We start from the raw sequence: 17,085 nt of genomic DNA on the forward strand, positions 1-17,085 counted from the left end.
TTTGTTCCCAGTACAAATTTCTGATTAGTCGGATATCTTTTCCATCAAGTTCTAAACTTTGCAGCATCTTTAACAGTTCTTCATGCTGTACCTTATCAAAAGCTTTTGTGTAGTCAATGAAACACATATACAAATCTCTTTGCATTTCAATTGCTCTCTCAGATAACATTCTTACCATCCAAATTGCATTTCTTGTCCCTGCATCTTCTACAAAACCACATTGCTCCTTTCCTATTTCTGGTCTTATCTTGCTTCGCGATCTTGCCATGATAACCTTCAGGATAATTTTAATAATGTGACTCATCAAGCTGATTGTTCTGTGTAGTTCACATCATGGCACCCGGTTTCTTCGGTAGTGCGATGAAGATAGACTTGCTCAATTCTTGAGGTATTTCTCCACTGTCATAGATTTCATAAAGCTCTACCGACTTTTAATCCTCCTGTCCCTGTCCCCTCCGGTTGAACTTTCTGAAAGAAGCCATCAAATTTAGCACTGATGTTTGTTAATATCTGGGTGATTTCTTTCTAGAATAAAACTAATTAGAAATTATAGAATCTAAATTCCTATTCTCAAACTTTCTTGGAAAATGCCCATGGATTTTTCGTTTAATTTCGAAAGAAAAGGTTCCGGGTTGACAAGGAAATATTTAAAATTGGCTTAGGTAGGGTTAGATATACTTTTTTCTGGGAATCCATTGTATAGGGGATTTGTATCTATAGCAACTACAACAACAATTAAGTATATCGTCAGTCAAATAAAGTTCGGTTCCTGCAAGTTTGTAGAAATTTCAAAAGGTATAGTTGAGTTTGACGTGTAGCTCCTGAGAAATGAAGTACGACATATTTATTATATACGCCAGAGAAGATGCAAAATTTGTTCGATCGCTCGCAAAAGGTCTTGAAAGAATCAATATCTCTGTGTTATACAAAGAAAGTTTAGCTGTGCTCGACATGGCGTCAATGAATCCTTTGAAAAAGTCCTTAGGTGACGGTGCGTAGAGTCTTTGAACTTTTTCAGATATCCTAAAGTAATAAAAACATATAATAACTGCCGTATCTTGAAATCGCTGCTGGTTTATTGTTTTCAAAATATGTTATTAAAATAGTCTGACGGTCCCTTTGCGATTAAGCCATCCGGCCGGCTGTTGCCTATTTAAATATTTCATTGTTTCTCTCATCAAACTTTAGTTGCTCGGGAGAAATTATGTATGGGGGGTAGCTCCCCCTTGGTCCTTTCTACAACCTGTAATCTGAGGCTTTTTGGATTTGAAAGATAGATTGTGTTAAAGGTGATGTGTGGTGGTGGCCATAGACACGAAGGAAAGGGGTGATGGTGTCATTGCCCCCCTTTTGTCCATTTAAGAAACTTCGGGAGTTGTTTTGGAGTACATACCTTTTTCTTTTCTGTGTATTTCCTTAAACTTCTTAAATCAATTAACTGTCAGCTATGTAGAGTAGATAAAAGAGGAGTTTAACTGGACAGCTGCATAATTTTTCTAATCTGAAAACATGTTCAAGTAAATTCCCTCAGTCCTCAGTGATCTAACGCAAACATTTCACTGAACATAAATCAAAATCTACTTCTTCACTTTTTCTGTGCTGTGATTTGGTCTATTTCTGAAGCAATTTATAAATGTGCCCCATATTTTTAACCATGGGGGAAGAGAGGGGTAACGTGCAGCAACTTCTTTATTGTTCCCATTGATCAATTTTTCGTGCACACAAGGCCCCTGATGAAAGGGGGCCATGCCCTCCATTTTTTCGCAAAGTCGTTTGTTATGATTGTTAAGATTTTCAGTGCCTCCCTCCACTTTCCATTGCAGGATGTTGGAGCCCATGTCACACATTTAACCACTGCCAAAATAAAATTTATAAAATGTTCAGGGAATATTTGCTTGTTTTTTCCTTAAATTAACTGTGTCATCAATTGGTAAATCTAATGTAGGGCTAATGGTTTGCATCTCAACTCGCTCATTAAAGCAGTGTTTCCTGCAGCACATTAGGTTGCTAAGAAATACTGTCTGGTGTGTAGTCTAGTGATCAGCAGAGTAGCCATGTAATACCCTTTCATATCATATATACACTTTGATGAGAATGAGTTTATATTGTGACCAGTGGCAGACACTTGAGGGGGGAGAAGGGGGTGACTGCCCCCCAATACTTTAGAGGACAATGGTCTTTTGTTCTAGAACAATGGGAAATGTGATGTCATCTTATTAAAACAACAGCCTTGCCCCCCCCCCAATATATGACCAAGTGTCCGCCCCTGTTTGTGACTATATAGGCTACATATTATCAATTTAAAAATTTTCTGTTGGTGGTAATTTTAAACTATGTTTGCTTTTTTATCAGGATTCCAAATGGCACTGTATGGCATTATAGTCATCAGCAAGGAATTCTTTAAGATTGGCTTTGGGGCAGATGACCTTGATTACCTCTCTGAAGTTTTGTTGATGGAAGAACAAATCCTGCATCCACTCTGGTATTATGTTAATGATACTGAAGTTTCAAATTGGTATCCCAAGATGGGGATGAATATTGCTTTGCGATTTCCTCCAGAGACAGAGGACTCAATTGCAAGGAAGTTTGTGGCAAAGCTAGCTGGTATGGCATTTATAGGATATAACATATAGACATGCCTTTCTCTATTCTTAACAAATTTCATGAAATGTAGCATAAGATCTTAAAACACTCTTTGCTACTTAAATTTAAAATTCATTTTCTCCTTCAATGATTTTCATTCATTATTATTGGCCGAGAAGGTGCTGATTATTGATAAGTATTATTTGAAGCAATAACAGCTTTACTTTATATCAATATAAAAGGTCCTTGATCATCAAGCCTAACATGGGATTTGGGTCAAGGTTTTCTGGAACAATCCTTGAAATGCACCTTCTGTTAGCTATTAGTACATAAATACATAATAATACTACCAGTTTTTGATTGGCAGATATCTTAAGAAATTTCTAGAAGGGGGGTTGCTAAGTTGAGGTATGGGGAAGTGTGCAAAAACAAGGAGTTCGCAGCCATGTATGGGTGCTTGGATGGCAAAGTTACTGATTTGTTTGCAAATAAAGGATGGCTCACCTACTCTGTAGGCAAATACTGACAAGAGGGGCATATACCATAAATGCAATGGGAAAAGGGCACTGGAATGAAATGTTTAGAAAAACATTTCATGCCGCAAAGCGTTCTAATTATGATAAAATCATGTGAAATTCGCAATTTATAAGTCGTGATCTTTTTCTAAGGGTCAGGGTTTATAAAATTTTTCCTAACCAGCACCAGACGCTATAACGCTATATCTGTAATAACGTTTGTCCCAGGCTCCAGTATTGGTCACTACGTCATTTAACCCATTGAGCTCTAAATAAAAGCTATTCAACAGGCTGATAACGACTAAAACGGGCCTCCTGAGGGCATTAAAAGATGTTATTAACAAATCTTTGATTTTGAATCCTCTAGAGGCAGTTTAAGGGGATAGTAGAACATTTACATTTGGTTAAAGGGAATTGTTTTGCTTATTGAATCATTCAATTACCTCCATTGTTTTCTCTGTTAAAATGAAGGAGGTAGTTTCGATGTTTACGGAATAGACGCAAATTTTTTCTGTCTTTTATTGATTTTTTTGGTGCAATTACTAGCATGAGCTGGTACAAATCTGTAAAGAGAACAAAATATCGCTTTTTTAAACGTATTTTGATTTTCACAATCTACATGTTTGCGGGAGGACTTATCATTATGTACTTGGAATCGAAGGAAACGAAAGGTATTTTGCCGCCCCTTGCTGAATTGCAAGTTTTGAAAGTCAATGTTGCTAAAGCATTAAACGCAACAAGTAAAGAGGTTGATGACTTGTTTTCGAAGTTGGTTAATGCTATGGAATCCAATGGTTTTTCCGAGCCCTACAAGTGGGATTTTTATGAATCGTGTTTTTACGTTGGATCACTGCTGACAACTATCGGTAAGTATCAACTGCAGACTTGTGACATGTACATCTCTATTGACTCCTGCAATACCACAACTTTTCTTTTTCAAGCTCTCAAATTTTTAAATTTGTCTAGACTCTTGGATTTTGTATTTGCGAAAGCTGATCTTTAGTTATTGTGGGTTTATTTGCGAAAATGCCTCTCCACACTTATTGTTTTCCTTCTTGGCGTAGATATTTGATGCGACGAGATGAAACTATCCTTAGCTTCATTTGTTTCCTCTGCGTCTACTAAGATGCTGGTTTTTCCAAAAAACGGCTTCTACAGGTAAAAATAAACAGCCATTTGCTTACCGACCCCTTAGGAACATGAATCAACCAGACTTAACGATCAATATGGATGATTATTTATCACGTACAAATTAAGAAGATCGTTCATTTGTCCACTTAAAGTGGTTCTTGGTTGTTATCTTTTTTCACACACTTCACTGTCCATCATATTTTTTTCTATTTTAACATTTCTGCCAGTCAGAAAGTCGATTGTGATTTGAAATGAATTCGTTGCTCAATTCCATTTTGACTTGGAAGTTCTACAGGTTCCTTTTTTAACTAAACTGTTGATTAGTGTCGCTACCTCAGATTGTTGATATTTTGAAACTTTGCATTTTGTTAGAATGGGCTACTCCCAGGATTAATATTTTAGGTTGTTTTCCTTTGAGACGCATCACTTCTCTCCATAAAGCATATGGTTTGCTCTAAAATACCCATAATTTAGTGTATTAACTATCATATTATACCGTATGTATCTGGTTTGTTAGGTTTAGTCCTTCGTTAGGTTAGTACATAATTCGGTTCAGTTTTTGTAAACCTGAAGTTGAATTCTTACATGACTTTTTCCTTTCCAGGCTATGGGCACATAACACCATCGACCATTCGTGGCCGGGTGTTCTCGATAATATATAGTTTGGTTGGCATACCGTTGACGTTGCTTGTTATCCGAGACCTCAGTAACATAATTACGAATTGCGTGCACAAAACGACCATCAAGCTACTGATTTTCTTCGACCGCCATGGAAACTCTAGCGATAACAGAAACAGCAACTTTGGTGCAAGTGACCACGTCATGTTGCGTAAACTGAGTCGAAACATAACGTCGCCATTACTTAGTAATTATGCAACCTCTGTCAAAGTTCTTTCCATCATAGTTCTATTTCTTCTTGTTGTGATTTTCTTGCTCGTCTCGGCCCTAATGCGCGTATATGCCGAAGGTTGGACATTCTTTGAAGGCTTTTATTTTTGGTATATTACGCTGACAACAATAGGCTTTGGTGACTACGTGCCGTATGATGGAAAAAAGCCGCCCAGTGATTTTCTGGTTGTTATCTACTATTTTGGAACATTTTACCTTCTGCTCGGCCTGTCTCTTGTGGCAAGTCTAATTCAATGCATCGTCGTACTTCTTCAGGGTAGATTGCCTTCAGTGAAGCCATCCCGCTCATCCGGTACAACTCGCTTTCGCTCGTCGATATCCAGGAATTTTTGCCGCCATTGTGCAAGTGCAACTCTCCCAACTCTAATGCCACGCCGCATCTCCTTCGCAGAAGAAGACTTTACCCGGCTCACGGTGGACAACAATATCCCTCGTTCCAATCCGCCACCAACTGTCAATCTCTGCATTACAGCGGCAGTCTGTGGAGGCGCTTTAAATGGTTTACTCTTTCAGCCGTGCCAATCAACCCATTCGTCTTTGGGTCTGTCCGAAAAAGCCATCGAAAGAGCTTCAGCGAAAGCGGTGTGTTCACATGAACCCGAGGAATCTGAATCAGCAAACAGCTCAGGTTTTGCAGTTGATGGAGGAGCTTATCCAGCGTACACTCTGTCCCAAATCCATTCGGAGAGTATTCGAGATTCTTTTCACAGAGGCTTTGATCAGAATATAAACTGTGCTGAAAATTAGAACTTTAAACGTTTTTAAAAACTTCTTTTGTTGTACACATATTGTCAATCTGGCGTTTTAGGGATAATATCGTTATGTCACATTCATGTTTGGAATTGAATGCTACAAAATCCTTTACTTACTTCCTGAGACTTTAGTTTTTGCTGTAATGTTATATTTTCTCTGACCGATTATTTTTTCTAATCATAAGTATCTCCTTCATGTTTTTAGGAATTGTCATTGCCATTGAGATTGTGTCTAGCATCTAGCATAACTCTATGTCACTGTAACTTTCTAAAAACGACGGTTTGATTTGAAAGCCAACCTTTCAATAAAATGTTTCTAGTACGATGCCACCTCCTGCTAATTAGTACCATTGACATAACACCTCGAACATTTGTGGCTGCTAGTGTTGTCAAATTGGTCAGTTGTCCGTATTTGCATTGCATTTATTTCCTTTTGATCCGCTTTCAATTTAGTCCGTTTCACCAGGCCAGGGCATTTATTTCCTATTCTGCTCAAGGGAAATGGGGGTTCCGATCCCATTTCCCGACAAAGTTGGGGAACCACCTTTTTTGCCGACAAATCTAAAAATTTGCCGACAAAGGACCCCTTTATCGTAAAGAACTCATCGTTTTTTCAATGGTTTTTTTCAAAGGGGTTGTTATACCACCACTTGATTGAAAAGAAGCACAGGGCCGTGGGCCTGTAATTGTTCAGGCCTGCTTAGCAATTTCAGGACGTTTTCCATCTAAATGCTGACTGTGGATATTTTGTACCTAAGAGGTGCGATTGAAAGAGAACTTTCATGATAGTAGTTCCGGACTCAATCTTCCTTTTCGAAGTGGTATCTAAATTTTGACAAAATGCTTGAAGAAAATAATGCTACTGCTAATGTGATGCTACGTAGCCCATTTCAATCCATGGTTTTGGCTGGGGTGCAATTCATTCTTGAAAAAAGTGCACGAGATTTCCACCAATACAAATGGATTCTTCCACTGATTTCCTGATAAACAATTTTAACAAAAATGATAAACAAAAATGACTTCTACCAAAGGTGTACGTGATTTGTCCCTCAGGAGGGATGGTTAAGAAGGGTTGCCAGTTAGCATGTGGTATCATTATGAAATGGCATTTATAATCATCAAAAGGAAACTTAAAAGTAAGATTATGTTTTAATAAGATTTTCTACTCCAAAGACGTATCAAAAGTTTGTTTTGAGAGGGACGGGGAACCAAGCGCTGTGTTTGGTTTTTGCTCTCATTCCCTGTGTTATTCCCAGCAATCACACATAAATCACCTCCCCCCTGTTTTATAATATGCGGTTCTTGAACAGCATTGCCTTTAATTTATAACTTTGATGTCAATCATTTATTTTTCAGGTTCTGCTGAATTACAGCATGATGTACTCAATGGCTTTCACTCCCGTATTCAATACATGCCACCAACAGTCAGCACCTATCGGCCAGTTGGTACGTGATTTAGCTCTTCTACAATTTTAATAGTCAGTATAAAAGAACATAAATTTTCCAGAAATTGATTTCTATTCTTGAAGATAAGTTATAGTAATGTTCCATTGTGTTACAAAATCAATCTTCTAACTTCGAAAAGTTATTTCAACGATGAATTCGTACAGTTTCAAAGAATACACTTAACCAATTCTCTTGAATTCTCTCGCTATCCATTCGAGTACAAAACGTTTTTGAGATCCTGCTCTATGTTCTCCAATTCTGTGAATTTCACCGATCGCCTAGATTGTAACTTAATGTGGCTCGTTATTATTATGAGATTACAGCCGATTTTAATACGCAAAAATTCACTTCAAAAGGTCCGTCTTTTAGTTTGTTTGTCGTGAATGTTCATGCCCAAAGTTTCTGTTCAAAACCGAACAGTTCTCTTTTGGACTGATAAGACAAATTATTTGCACAATGGGAGAAGTTAACTACAACTGTTTAACATAGAAAAATGTTTCCACAATTCTCCTAACAAATTCCTGTGAGAGCCTTATGAACAGTTAAACCCTTGATTGCAGTGAGTGAGGTAGGGTGTAAAATTTATCTGAATGAATTATTTCCAAATATTCCTTGGAGTTATAATTTTTTTTCAAATCTTAAAATCCCCTGTAATTACTTTCTACTAGGTCGTTTATAAACCTATACTTCAATATAGCCTTGAAGCAAGCCTGCTAGTTTATCTCGTTATTCAATTTAATGTTTATCATAGGGGCGGCGCCAGCCACTAGGCTCTGAGGAGGGGGGGGGGGAATTTTTAGGCCACGCCTTTTAACTGTAAGAAAAGGCCCCTTAACGAACAAGGAACGCCAATTTTGCCAATAATTTCTATTGATGAGAGCATCTCGGGTATAACAGCTGAATACATTGAAAACAACTTATTGACACTAGGTCAAAACAGCTGTCCCTTAATAGCATCTCTCTTCTCTAAACGTTTTTCTATGTAGCATAACTTTTAAATTTCTTTTGAGGAATCGCAAATACATACTCTCTCATTATAAATAGCCTGGGCAGCATTTATGAAAACAAAATCACCTGGCTCCTATCCGCTGGTTTTCGCTTACTTGTGAGAATCCTTGACGGTGACATCTGTATTATTCTCGTAAACATTTTATATGTTGATATTGGAAATGGATTCTCTTTTCTTCGACAAGGCCTGGATTATTTCAAACACAAATTCGTTAATGATATTTGGCTTGATTTATAGAATTCCAAGAGTCAAGTACGACAATGTCGTTTCAAAGAACTGAGAAACAAGAATATGATGATCAACGACGAACTTCCGAGGGTCAGTTTTTTTCTTGTGCACTGAGTTTTAAGATCAGCATAGTTTGAATACAGCGATCTTGAGATTTCAATTTTCACACTCTTGTTTATCGTCTTTGTTTTTATTCATTATGCTAATTGCTTTTTCATGTTGTTTCATATTCAAGTACATACTAAACAGGATTTTGGTATAGCCTTTGGTGCTTCTGTATTGTTTTTTGTTAAGGTCAATGGGTAACCATGCCTATCATGCTCCCATTGGCATCGTCTTTGTAATCTTGTTCTTGTAAAATGTTCTTTTTTAGACTGTGTATAAAAAAAAGAAATATTCAAATACTTTCTTCGCCCTATTTAAAACTTTCAGTTCTTATGTTCAAGTACCTTCTCTGACATATTCAAGACTTTCAGTTCTAAGATGTTTTATCATTGCATTTCCTGCCTTGAACTAAATTTTACCAGCCTCATAAGTGTTATTAATTTATAATCTAACTTGTTGACCGAATGGGAGTTTAGATGAAAGTTATGAATGCAAAGTAAGAGACATCTTAGATTACCATAACAAAGACAGGTTTCACTGATTATTTTTTTTTTATATATATATTCTCATAAAATTTAGAACGACAATCAATTAAAAAACAAAAGCCTAGGGAGCATGGAAGTGCATAACAACCCTAAGACTTACACTTAACATAGAGACACAAATATTACAATAATAAGCAATAAAAGTGATTGGGGTGGTGTCGCCCATCGTTCCTGATTATTTCAAGTCATGGTCGAAATCAATAGAGATAGGAGTATCCTATCTCTGTGTCGAAATCTAATAAATTGATGTTGTACAACGGTATTGGCCATTAAGCAAAGAGTATGTATTAATTGTAGGAAGAAGTCTTTCAATTCTAAGCGTTTTTCAATTTAACTGATTATAGAAGTCTTTATTTATAGATACGTCTATACCCGGTTTAAATGAGGCATCGAACAGACAATCACAAATCAAGGAAACTGAAAAACAGATTGATGGTAAGTATTGAGCTACTGGTGTTTATTATTGAATAGGTTCGTTCGCGAAATTCTTCTTTCTAAGCTGGTGCACTTAAGTTTTTTATATTCTTTTTTTCAAAATAATAAAATTATTTTCTATTGATGCATGTAATACCAGCATACTCGAAGTTACTTGTGGTGTTTTTCAGGGGTCTGTTTATTTTCCTGGTACTTCCCTCTCCCTGAGGTGTGTTTGTGTCTTTCCTTAAAGCCTTATTAATTTCTTTAATCTTTTATAGACGAACCAATTCTTGAGTGTTTTACTATTGATCTGAGGCACGAAATTGGCAGGCGACTGGATGTGTACCTTAAAGGTCTTTCGAACTGGAAAGATCTAGCTGGCGTTTTTCGAATTAAAGATGAACCTGAACTAAGAAGTCTACTTCGCACAAAGGAACCAACGATGAGTTTATTGGATATTATTGCTGGACAAGGTGTAACAGTTGGTCAACTAAAACTTGCTTTAGAAAAGATTGACCGATGTGATGTTGTCAATTTTATAGACAAGTATCTTTCTTCCGTTTTCTAATGTATAAATATTTGTAGATATTGCTTATAGCATTGGTTTGTAAAATGGTACTGTTAGTAAAATGGTGCACAAATGAGTTATCATGATACTGAGGAACAAATCCAAATAGCAATTAATAGCTAGACAATCGAGAAACAATTTCATGACGTGAAATAATTGACCGATCGTAATATTAAAGAGATATCACTATACCTTTGTTAGAATCATGTACGATTTCTGACCAATATCATTTATAATGGTACTAGCTCAATTGTATTCGGTTCTGCTTACGATATTTGACAACCTATTGCAAGTCTACAATATTGCAAGTCTATATATTGCATAAAGCTCGCCTCCCAAGTTTGTAGATAGCCTTCAGATATCAAAGCAATATTGAGTCACATCAGATTTTTGCAAAGATTTCTTCCTCACTTTGTGGGAAAATCTTCATTACTCCCCCGTACAACTCTGGCTAGAACCTAGAAAAAAGTGTAACGGAAAGAAAAGGAACGTAGTGTTTTTATCATTGAAAACACAACTGCGGTTGCACAAGACAGATTATGAGAGAAAGACTAAAAGTATGAAAGAAATTCCATTGTTCTTATATCTATAAACTTGTAAAACGTGTTGAATGTTAAGCAAGCTAGTTATTTATTATATCGCCGAGCAGACTTAGTATTGTTTATTGCTTTTTAAGACAGATGTTCAAGATCTTACAATTTTTTCATTGAAAACATAAGATCACCTTCTGAAAATTCTAGTTTGTTTTGAACTTGGATGCTCTAAGTTATAACTTCAAGCATATCCTTGATCATATCTTGAAATCTTGCTAAATCTCATTAGCTAAGCGATAACGAAATTGTCTCTACGTATTTATTAATTTTCAGATGTAGACTGCTTGCAAAACAAAAGAACTTTGCAAAAATTTAGTAATTGCATCATTTTTGTGATACTTTCATACAACTCAACATATACAACTTTTATTAGCTACAGCCAAATGAAAATGTTTATCTTATAACACAATAAAGGCGTTATAACGAAAGCCTTTGCCGCTACTTTACAAAGCAAAGGCCGATCAAATTTTGTCTGCAATTTCAAAAGAAGAAACAGTTATTGATAAGTATGAATGTTTTTCGACCATGGAAACAAGAACTACATAACGCATTAAAGAAGTACCTATGGGTCATGCTTGTCGTCTTGAACCTCAGCTTCGCTCTAAAAGACGGGGAAGCGTGGATTGGTAGCTCCCTCTTTTTTGATCTAGCTGCAGAAGCTCTCTCTTTTCCGTCCCTCTTCAGTTTTTGTTTTCTTATTCCAACTGCTATGCAAAACATACTCTGTAAAAAGGCTATGATTCTGGGAAGAGGGTCAGATTAATTTTTTATGCTTAGGACCTCGTACTGAAAATACATCAAAACGAGACATGAAATTAACAAGAAGAAAAGCTTGGGTATATGCATTCGTAAAGCCCCGTTAAAATGCTCTCAACATTTCACTGAGCATCGCTCAACATTGTAAAGTGATGTTTAGTGATGTTTAATGATGTTTAATGATGTTTAGTGATGTTTAGTGATGTTTAGTGATGTTTAGTGATGTTGAATTGGGGTGTTAAAACGCTCTCAACAATTCGACTCAACATTCGTTGAGCGGTGAACTTCAGACTCTCAGAGATGCAAGGCAAGTTTTGAAGATGAACTTCAGATACTCTTTCGGCTTATCAGTAGCTGCCTGATGATTTCCTAGGGTCAGGATTTTGGTCTTGCAACTTGTTTGAATTGCTATCTTATCCGATTTGCTTTCACTGCCAACTGTTTCCAAGCGTTCGTCATGGTTTGCCATGACGATTTATAAAATTCAACCTCTCTCAACCTCTTGGTCTGGTCTGAGATCTTGACGCGTTGAAGCCTTTCGTTGGCGCGCAAAATCCAAGTCTAGTGCACTTGCGCCGACTGAACATTGTTGTATGGGGTGTTAAAATGCTCTCAACATCTCTCAACAACACCTTTAACAACAGAAATGTTGTATCGACCCGCTGAACATTTTTGAATCTGTTCAAACTCCACTCAACGTCATTGAACACCGCTCAATACCACTCAACATCACCGAACAGGATGTTAAAACGCTCTAAACATTTGCACTCTACCAATGTTGAGCGATATTCAGTGAAATGTTGAGAGCGTTTTGATTTAACGGGGCTTCACACCTTTCATCAGATTTCAGTTTGTACCCTATTCTCAAATGGAGGCTGCTTCGACTTTAATTCATTGGCGTCATGTTTCCTTTTGCTATGTGCACTGCTTTGTTTTGCGATGTTTTCATTTGCCACTCTCAGCGCGATGTCAAATGTCATTGCTACGAAGGCTAGACCGAATATTGCTAGCAGATTCAAGCATTCACTGTACCATTTTGATGCAGATTTTGGAGTAAAATCACCAAATCCTATTGTCGTAAATGTTATGAATGCCCAGTAGATTCCATCAGAATACTTCCAATCTGCAAAATGATCAGGTTATGTTGTATAATAGGGATTATTGATGTGAATAAAATTTTCATGGTTATTCAATTGAAGAGTCTTTGCATGGCGCATTTTGCAAAACTTTCCATTTCACTACAACAAAAAAGATAAAAAGCGAGAAATCAACATCTAATTCTGCTTTATCACTATCCGTAATGCCTATGTTTAAAACCCTTTCATTCTTCAACAACTCAACAACTACTCTCCCTTAATTACAATAACAAGACTTTTATACTATTTAAGTGCGCATGTGCAATTACAACAATAGAGTGATAAACAAAGTATTAATCCTACTACAGGTGTGACACCGCCCATTCCATATGAGTTTGTCGGTAAACTTTTAGTAGGTGGAAAAATCCCCTGTTTTGTTGGTAAAATCGTCTATCGGTAGATGAAATAGTACCTAAGTTTTTCTCCATCTATGTCTTCGTCGGTAAATTCTACTACTCATGACTTACCGATTTCTACCATAGAGTCATTTCCTGCTCGGATTTCCAAATCTTCAAGGGCCAACTTTGGTTATGGAAATTTGCAATATTTGTTATAAATTATATCTTTATTTGATATTGAAGACCGGGACAGTGCCAATTCTGTGCCTATCACCAAGTTTGAAAATTTTGTCCCAGATTTGAAAATTTATTCAGTTATGTTGCATAAGGTAAAACAAGTAAGAAGTCGATCAATACCATCTCTTTTTGTCAGTGGATATTTAAACTAAGAATATAATTTTATTATTAAAATTTGCTCCATAAATGCAATTTCCAGCGAACTTGAAGCATTAAGATTATAAAAACATTTTTCCATCGGCGGCAACCATGGTGCCGCCTCAGGTAGTAACTTGATTCTACCATTGTTCTAACAGCTGCAGAGGGCACGTGGGGCTGTGTCCCTAAATGAAAATTTTAACAACAAATTGCCCCCCTCTGGCTACACTTTTTCCAAATGATATTTTGAAAAGCTAGTACAATTATAACTCCGTAAGCTTGATTTGGTCCAAATATATCTGTTTGTTATATATCTGCTCTCTTGTTTTAAATCCTGCCCCCCTCAGGTATGGTTCTTGCTCGAGTTTGCCCGCCCTAGCCGACATCTACAGCTACGTGGCTGTGTCCTAATCTCCTGATCTATAGGGTTGCAAGATGTCAGGAACTTTCACAGCAAGTATAAAAAAAATAGAGACTAGCTAAAAGTGCATTTTAAATTTTTTCCAGCTAAGGCAAAGGTTATGTGCTTCTCCGCCCCCCCCCTACACTAATATGAAATACTTCTATTTGATTAACATAATTAACAAATAAATTTTCAGAAAATTTTTCTTTCTGGCCCCCTCTAGAATTCATTCGCCGCGACGCCCTTGGATATTCTTCAGCGCATTTAAATTTGGTTTGCCTTCAATTGATGTTACTTCTTATGTAGACATTTGCTGTTGAGTTAGAGCCATGTACTCCACCACATATATTTTAGTTCACACTGAAAGTGTAGCAAAATTAGTTACAAATGAACCGGCATATAACTGATATTTTTGTAATAGATACAATATTTGGTACCTTCCAAAGTTGCGATTCCCATTCCACAGGTTATCACAAACAGCAATGTGATTGCACCACACTGGATTACGCAGTATACAGTTGGACCTCGCTCAATATTTCTTTGTGAATAAATCTTGCTCTTAATCCAGACTTTAAATTTCACAAAAATCTCACAGAACAAACTTCCCATCGTTGCCAATGTAAACATGCACACTGGAATTCCAATCAAAGAGAAGGCAACCACGAATGCTTTTCCCCAACTTGTAGTTGGATAGATGTCCCCATATCCTTGTGACAGAGAAAAAGTCATTGTCATCAATTCATTTTATATTAAGCCCGGAATGTTGAAAAAATATCTTAGCCTTTCTCTGTACAATATCGTAAAAAATGTTCAACCTTTCTAAAGAAAAATTTATAACTAGGAGGGGTTAGAGCGTGGTTCTAAAATTTCTTTTTAAAGCCTACCGCAAAGTTATCGACTATGCGACCGCCATGTTTTCTGGGCTCACATAAATCCCGCACTGACTTTTTTTGATTGAGTTTGATTTTTTAAATTTTATATCAAACCCCAGTCCTTTTTATCTCTTTCACTTGTAATCTCAACAGTAAGGAATTAAGCTTTGTCTGTATTTTGTTGTTTTAAAGTTAACTTTTGATATTAATTTCATAACTTAGATTGTTGCTCTACTGTTGCTTTTATGTTTTGATAGCAGAAATTCATTTTTATCTATTTTTAATAACGAGATATTCGAATTACCAACTGTTGATAAAGTAACTCCCACAAAATATCGCCATTTTAAAAATGTTCTTGTGCTCATTTCTCTTTTCCATGCATTTGTCTGAAACATTCTTCTTTGCTCAATTATTGCCGTGACCTGTTTTATCATTGTGAGCGCAGTTGATGCATTAACACCGATTCCAAGCGTGTCGTTCATTATCCCTGCGACTTGCAGGACAGTATCTTGCTTCGGATATTGAGTATATTCATTTGTTCCTTCATATTCAATGATCATTAGAATTCCCGCTGCAACGAAGCACATCGTCGTGTAGACTACTAAAGAAAGCAAAGCCTTCTTTCCATTTTCAAACGGCATGTTCAGACCCCAATACGACACTGTTCTTGCCTCTTCATCTAATTACATCGCCGTGTTTATTCTATGCAAGTGTTTGCTTCTTCTGCTGTCATTTGGTATTTTGAAAAATCGCAAGTATACATACATCAGCACCGTATTTGTAATGGGATTTTCACAAAGAATGAGTGCAAAACGATGAACCACATCACGAGTTTCTAAGCAGTCAAAATAGAAGTCTCTTTCCCGTTGCCATAAAAAGATAGCAAAGAATAAACATTGACTATTCTTAATAAATTATTCATACTGGCTGCTAATCGAGTCCTGGTCAATACTCATAACTAGGATATTTCTGCAACAGGTAAATTGATTTTATATGGCGTTTGCATGTATAAACGAATTCATTCTTATCATCAAAAGCATTTTTAAAACCACACACGCCACAGGTTGTTTTCTTCGATTGTTCTGATGCTGACAGTTTGGGTAAATAATTTACCAAAATTAAAGAAAATAAATGAATATCAGATGAATATCGTTTTTTTCCAACAATGGAATGACTGAATAAAAGGTGCCATATTTTAGAACAGAACTAAGGCCACCTTGAATTTACTGACGATTGAAATTATGCCTTGGATGCAAAGGTCTCCATAATTCAGTCCCATAAAATTCTAGAAACTAGAATCACCGAAACTAGTATTCTAGAAACTAGAAATATTTATTTGAGCATCCACTCATTCTTTTCCATCGCATCGATCTCCAACACTTTAACCCCGGTTTCTTAAGGCTCTGGCACTAAGCATATTAAAATTAATGCGCATCTTTCTAGTTCAGCTCGCTCTAATTTCTCTATATTGATACTCGTTATATGATTACATTTCTTTAACGATTTCATTTATTTAACAATATATGATTTCTTAAGTAATTCATTTTTTGACTGCTTATAACAATGACAAGAATGTCGCATGTGTAGATGATACGTGCAAATGATAGGTTTGTTCGTACGATAAAAGAGGATTGTTTTGGAGGCTATGCGAGTTAATCCCGCTTGTGAAGATTCCTTTTGTCAGTCAAAACCATGAAGATCTCCACGCAGCATAAACACACAAGAAGCAGGTAAACATCTTCTGGCAATTTCATTTACTCAGCTGTCATGACAGTCACAACGGTTAATGATATCTTTGCTGTATATTTAGATTTTATCATCATCATCATCATCATCATTATCATCATCATCATCATCATCATCATCATCATTATCATCATCATCATTATCATCATCACCATCATCATCATCATCATCATTATCATCATCACCATCATCATCATCATCATCATCATCATCATCATCATCATCATCATCATCATCATCATCATCATCATCATCATCATAATCATCATCATCATCATCATCATCATCATCATTATCATCATCATCATCATCATCATCATTATCATCATCATTATCATCATCATCATCATCATCATCATCATCATTATCATCATCATCATTATCATCATCACCATCATCATCATCATCATCATAATCATTATCATCATCATCATCATCATCATCATCATCATCATCATCATCATCATCATCATCATCATCATCATCATCATCATCATCATAATCATCATCATCATCATCATCATCATCATCATCATCATCATCATCATCATCATCATCATCATGGCATATAAAGTTATTTGTGCCCCATATGGGCGACAAGATTCACCATTACAAAATGCAAAGGAATCACTATACGAGAGGTATAAACAAGATATTT

The 17,085-nt window shown here is 36.4% G+C and overlaps 3 protein-coding genes across 4 annotated transcripts; 2 read left to right on the forward strand and 1 right to left on the reverse strand.

Moving 5' to 3' along the window:
• Window positions 1-735: 735 nt before the first annotated feature.
• On the forward strand, window positions 736-10,877 carry LOC135693459 (uncharacterized). Its single transcript, XM_065211954.2, has 6 exons — window positions 736-991; window positions 2,353-2,604; window positions 7,247-7,336; window positions 8,583-8,663; window positions 9,584-9,658; window positions 9,919-10,877. Exons 1-6 carry the CDS (start codon window positions 829-831, stop codon window positions 10,206-10,208), a joined length of 951 nt encoding a protein of 316 aa, XP_065068026.2. The 5' UTR covers window positions 736-828; the 3' UTR covers window positions 10,209-10,877.
• LOC135693458 (potassium channel, subfamily K, member 16) lies at window positions 2,618-5,916 on the forward strand. Its single transcript, XM_065211953.2, has 2 exons — window positions 2,618-3,964; window positions 4,834-5,916. The coding sequence occupies exons 1-2, from the start codon at window positions 3,646-3,648 to the stop codon at window positions 5,883-5,885; spliced, it is 1,371 nt and encodes a 456-aa protein (XP_065068025.2). The 5' UTR covers window positions 2,618-3,645; the 3' UTR covers window positions 5,886-5,916.
• On the reverse strand, window positions 6,068-16,071 carry LOC135693460 (TWiK family of potassium channels protein 18). Of its 2 annotated transcripts, XR_010517002.2 has the most exons (4): window positions 14,986-16,071; window positions 14,247-14,516; window positions 11,364-12,680; window positions 6,068-10,666 (listed from the first exon to the last, which is right to left on the reverse strand). XR_010517002.2 is itself a non-coding variant. In XM_065211955.2 (3 exons), exons 1-3 carry the CDS (start codon window positions 15,320-15,322, stop codon window positions 12,397-12,399), a joined length of 891 nt encoding a protein of 296 aa, XP_065068027.2. In that variant the 5' UTR covers window positions 15,323-16,071; the 3' UTR covers window positions 6,068-12,396. The 2 variants fall into 2 exon arrangements, 1 of the variants encoding a protein (XP_065068027.2); XM_065211955.2 differs by having other exon boundaries at window positions 6,068-12,680.
• Between the last annotated feature and the right edge of the window lie 1,014 nt (window positions 16,072-17,085).

The sequence above is a fragment of the Rhopilema esculentum genome, chromosome 11 (assembly GCF_057945365.1).
Source record: "Rhopilema esculentum isolate cy_ngs chromosome 11, ASM5794536v1, whole genome shotgun sequence".
NCBI lineage: Eukaryota > Metazoa > Cnidaria > Scyphozoa > Rhizostomeae > Rhizostomatidae > Rhopilema > Rhopilema esculentum.

What these genes read in the sequence shown, in the direction of transcription:
- LOC135693459 (XM_065211954.2), top strand. Translation starts at nt 829, where the DNA reads ATGAAGTACGACATATTTATTATATACGCCAGAGAAGATGCAAAATTT. An exon ending in CAGCACCTATCGGCCAGTTG is followed by an intron (nt 7,337 to 8,582) that starts GTACGTGATTTA and finishes CTTGATTTATAG; the next exon opens with AATTCCAAGAGTCAAGTACG. An exon ending in TCAACGACGAACTTCCGAGG is followed by an intron (nt 8,664 to 9,583) that starts GTCAGTTTTTTT and finishes CTTTATTTATAG; the next exon opens with ATACGTCTATACCCGGTTTA.
- LOC135693460 (XM_065211955.2), bottom strand. Translation starts at nt 15,322, where the DNA reads ATGCCGTTTGAAAATGGAAAGAAGGCTTTGCTTTCTTTAGTAGTCTAC. An exon ending in AGTTACTTTATCAACAGTTG is followed by an intron (nt 14,517 to 14,985) that starts GTAATTCGAATA and finishes CTCTGTCACAAG; the next exon opens with GATATGGGGACATCTATCCA. An exon ending in GGGAATCGCAACTTTGGAAG is followed by an intron (nt 12,681 to 14,246) that starts GTACCAAATATT and finishes ATCATTTTGCAG; the next exon opens with ATTGGAAGTATTCTGATGGA.
- LOC135693458 (XM_065211953.2), top strand. Translation starts at nt 3,646, where the DNA reads ATGAGCTGGTACAAATCTGTAAAGAGAACAAAATATCGCTTTTTTAAA. An exon ending in ATCACTGCTGACAACTATCG is followed by an intron (nt 3,965 to 4,833) that starts GTAAGTATCAAC and finishes TTTCCTTTCCAG; the next exon opens with GCTATGGGCACATAACACCA.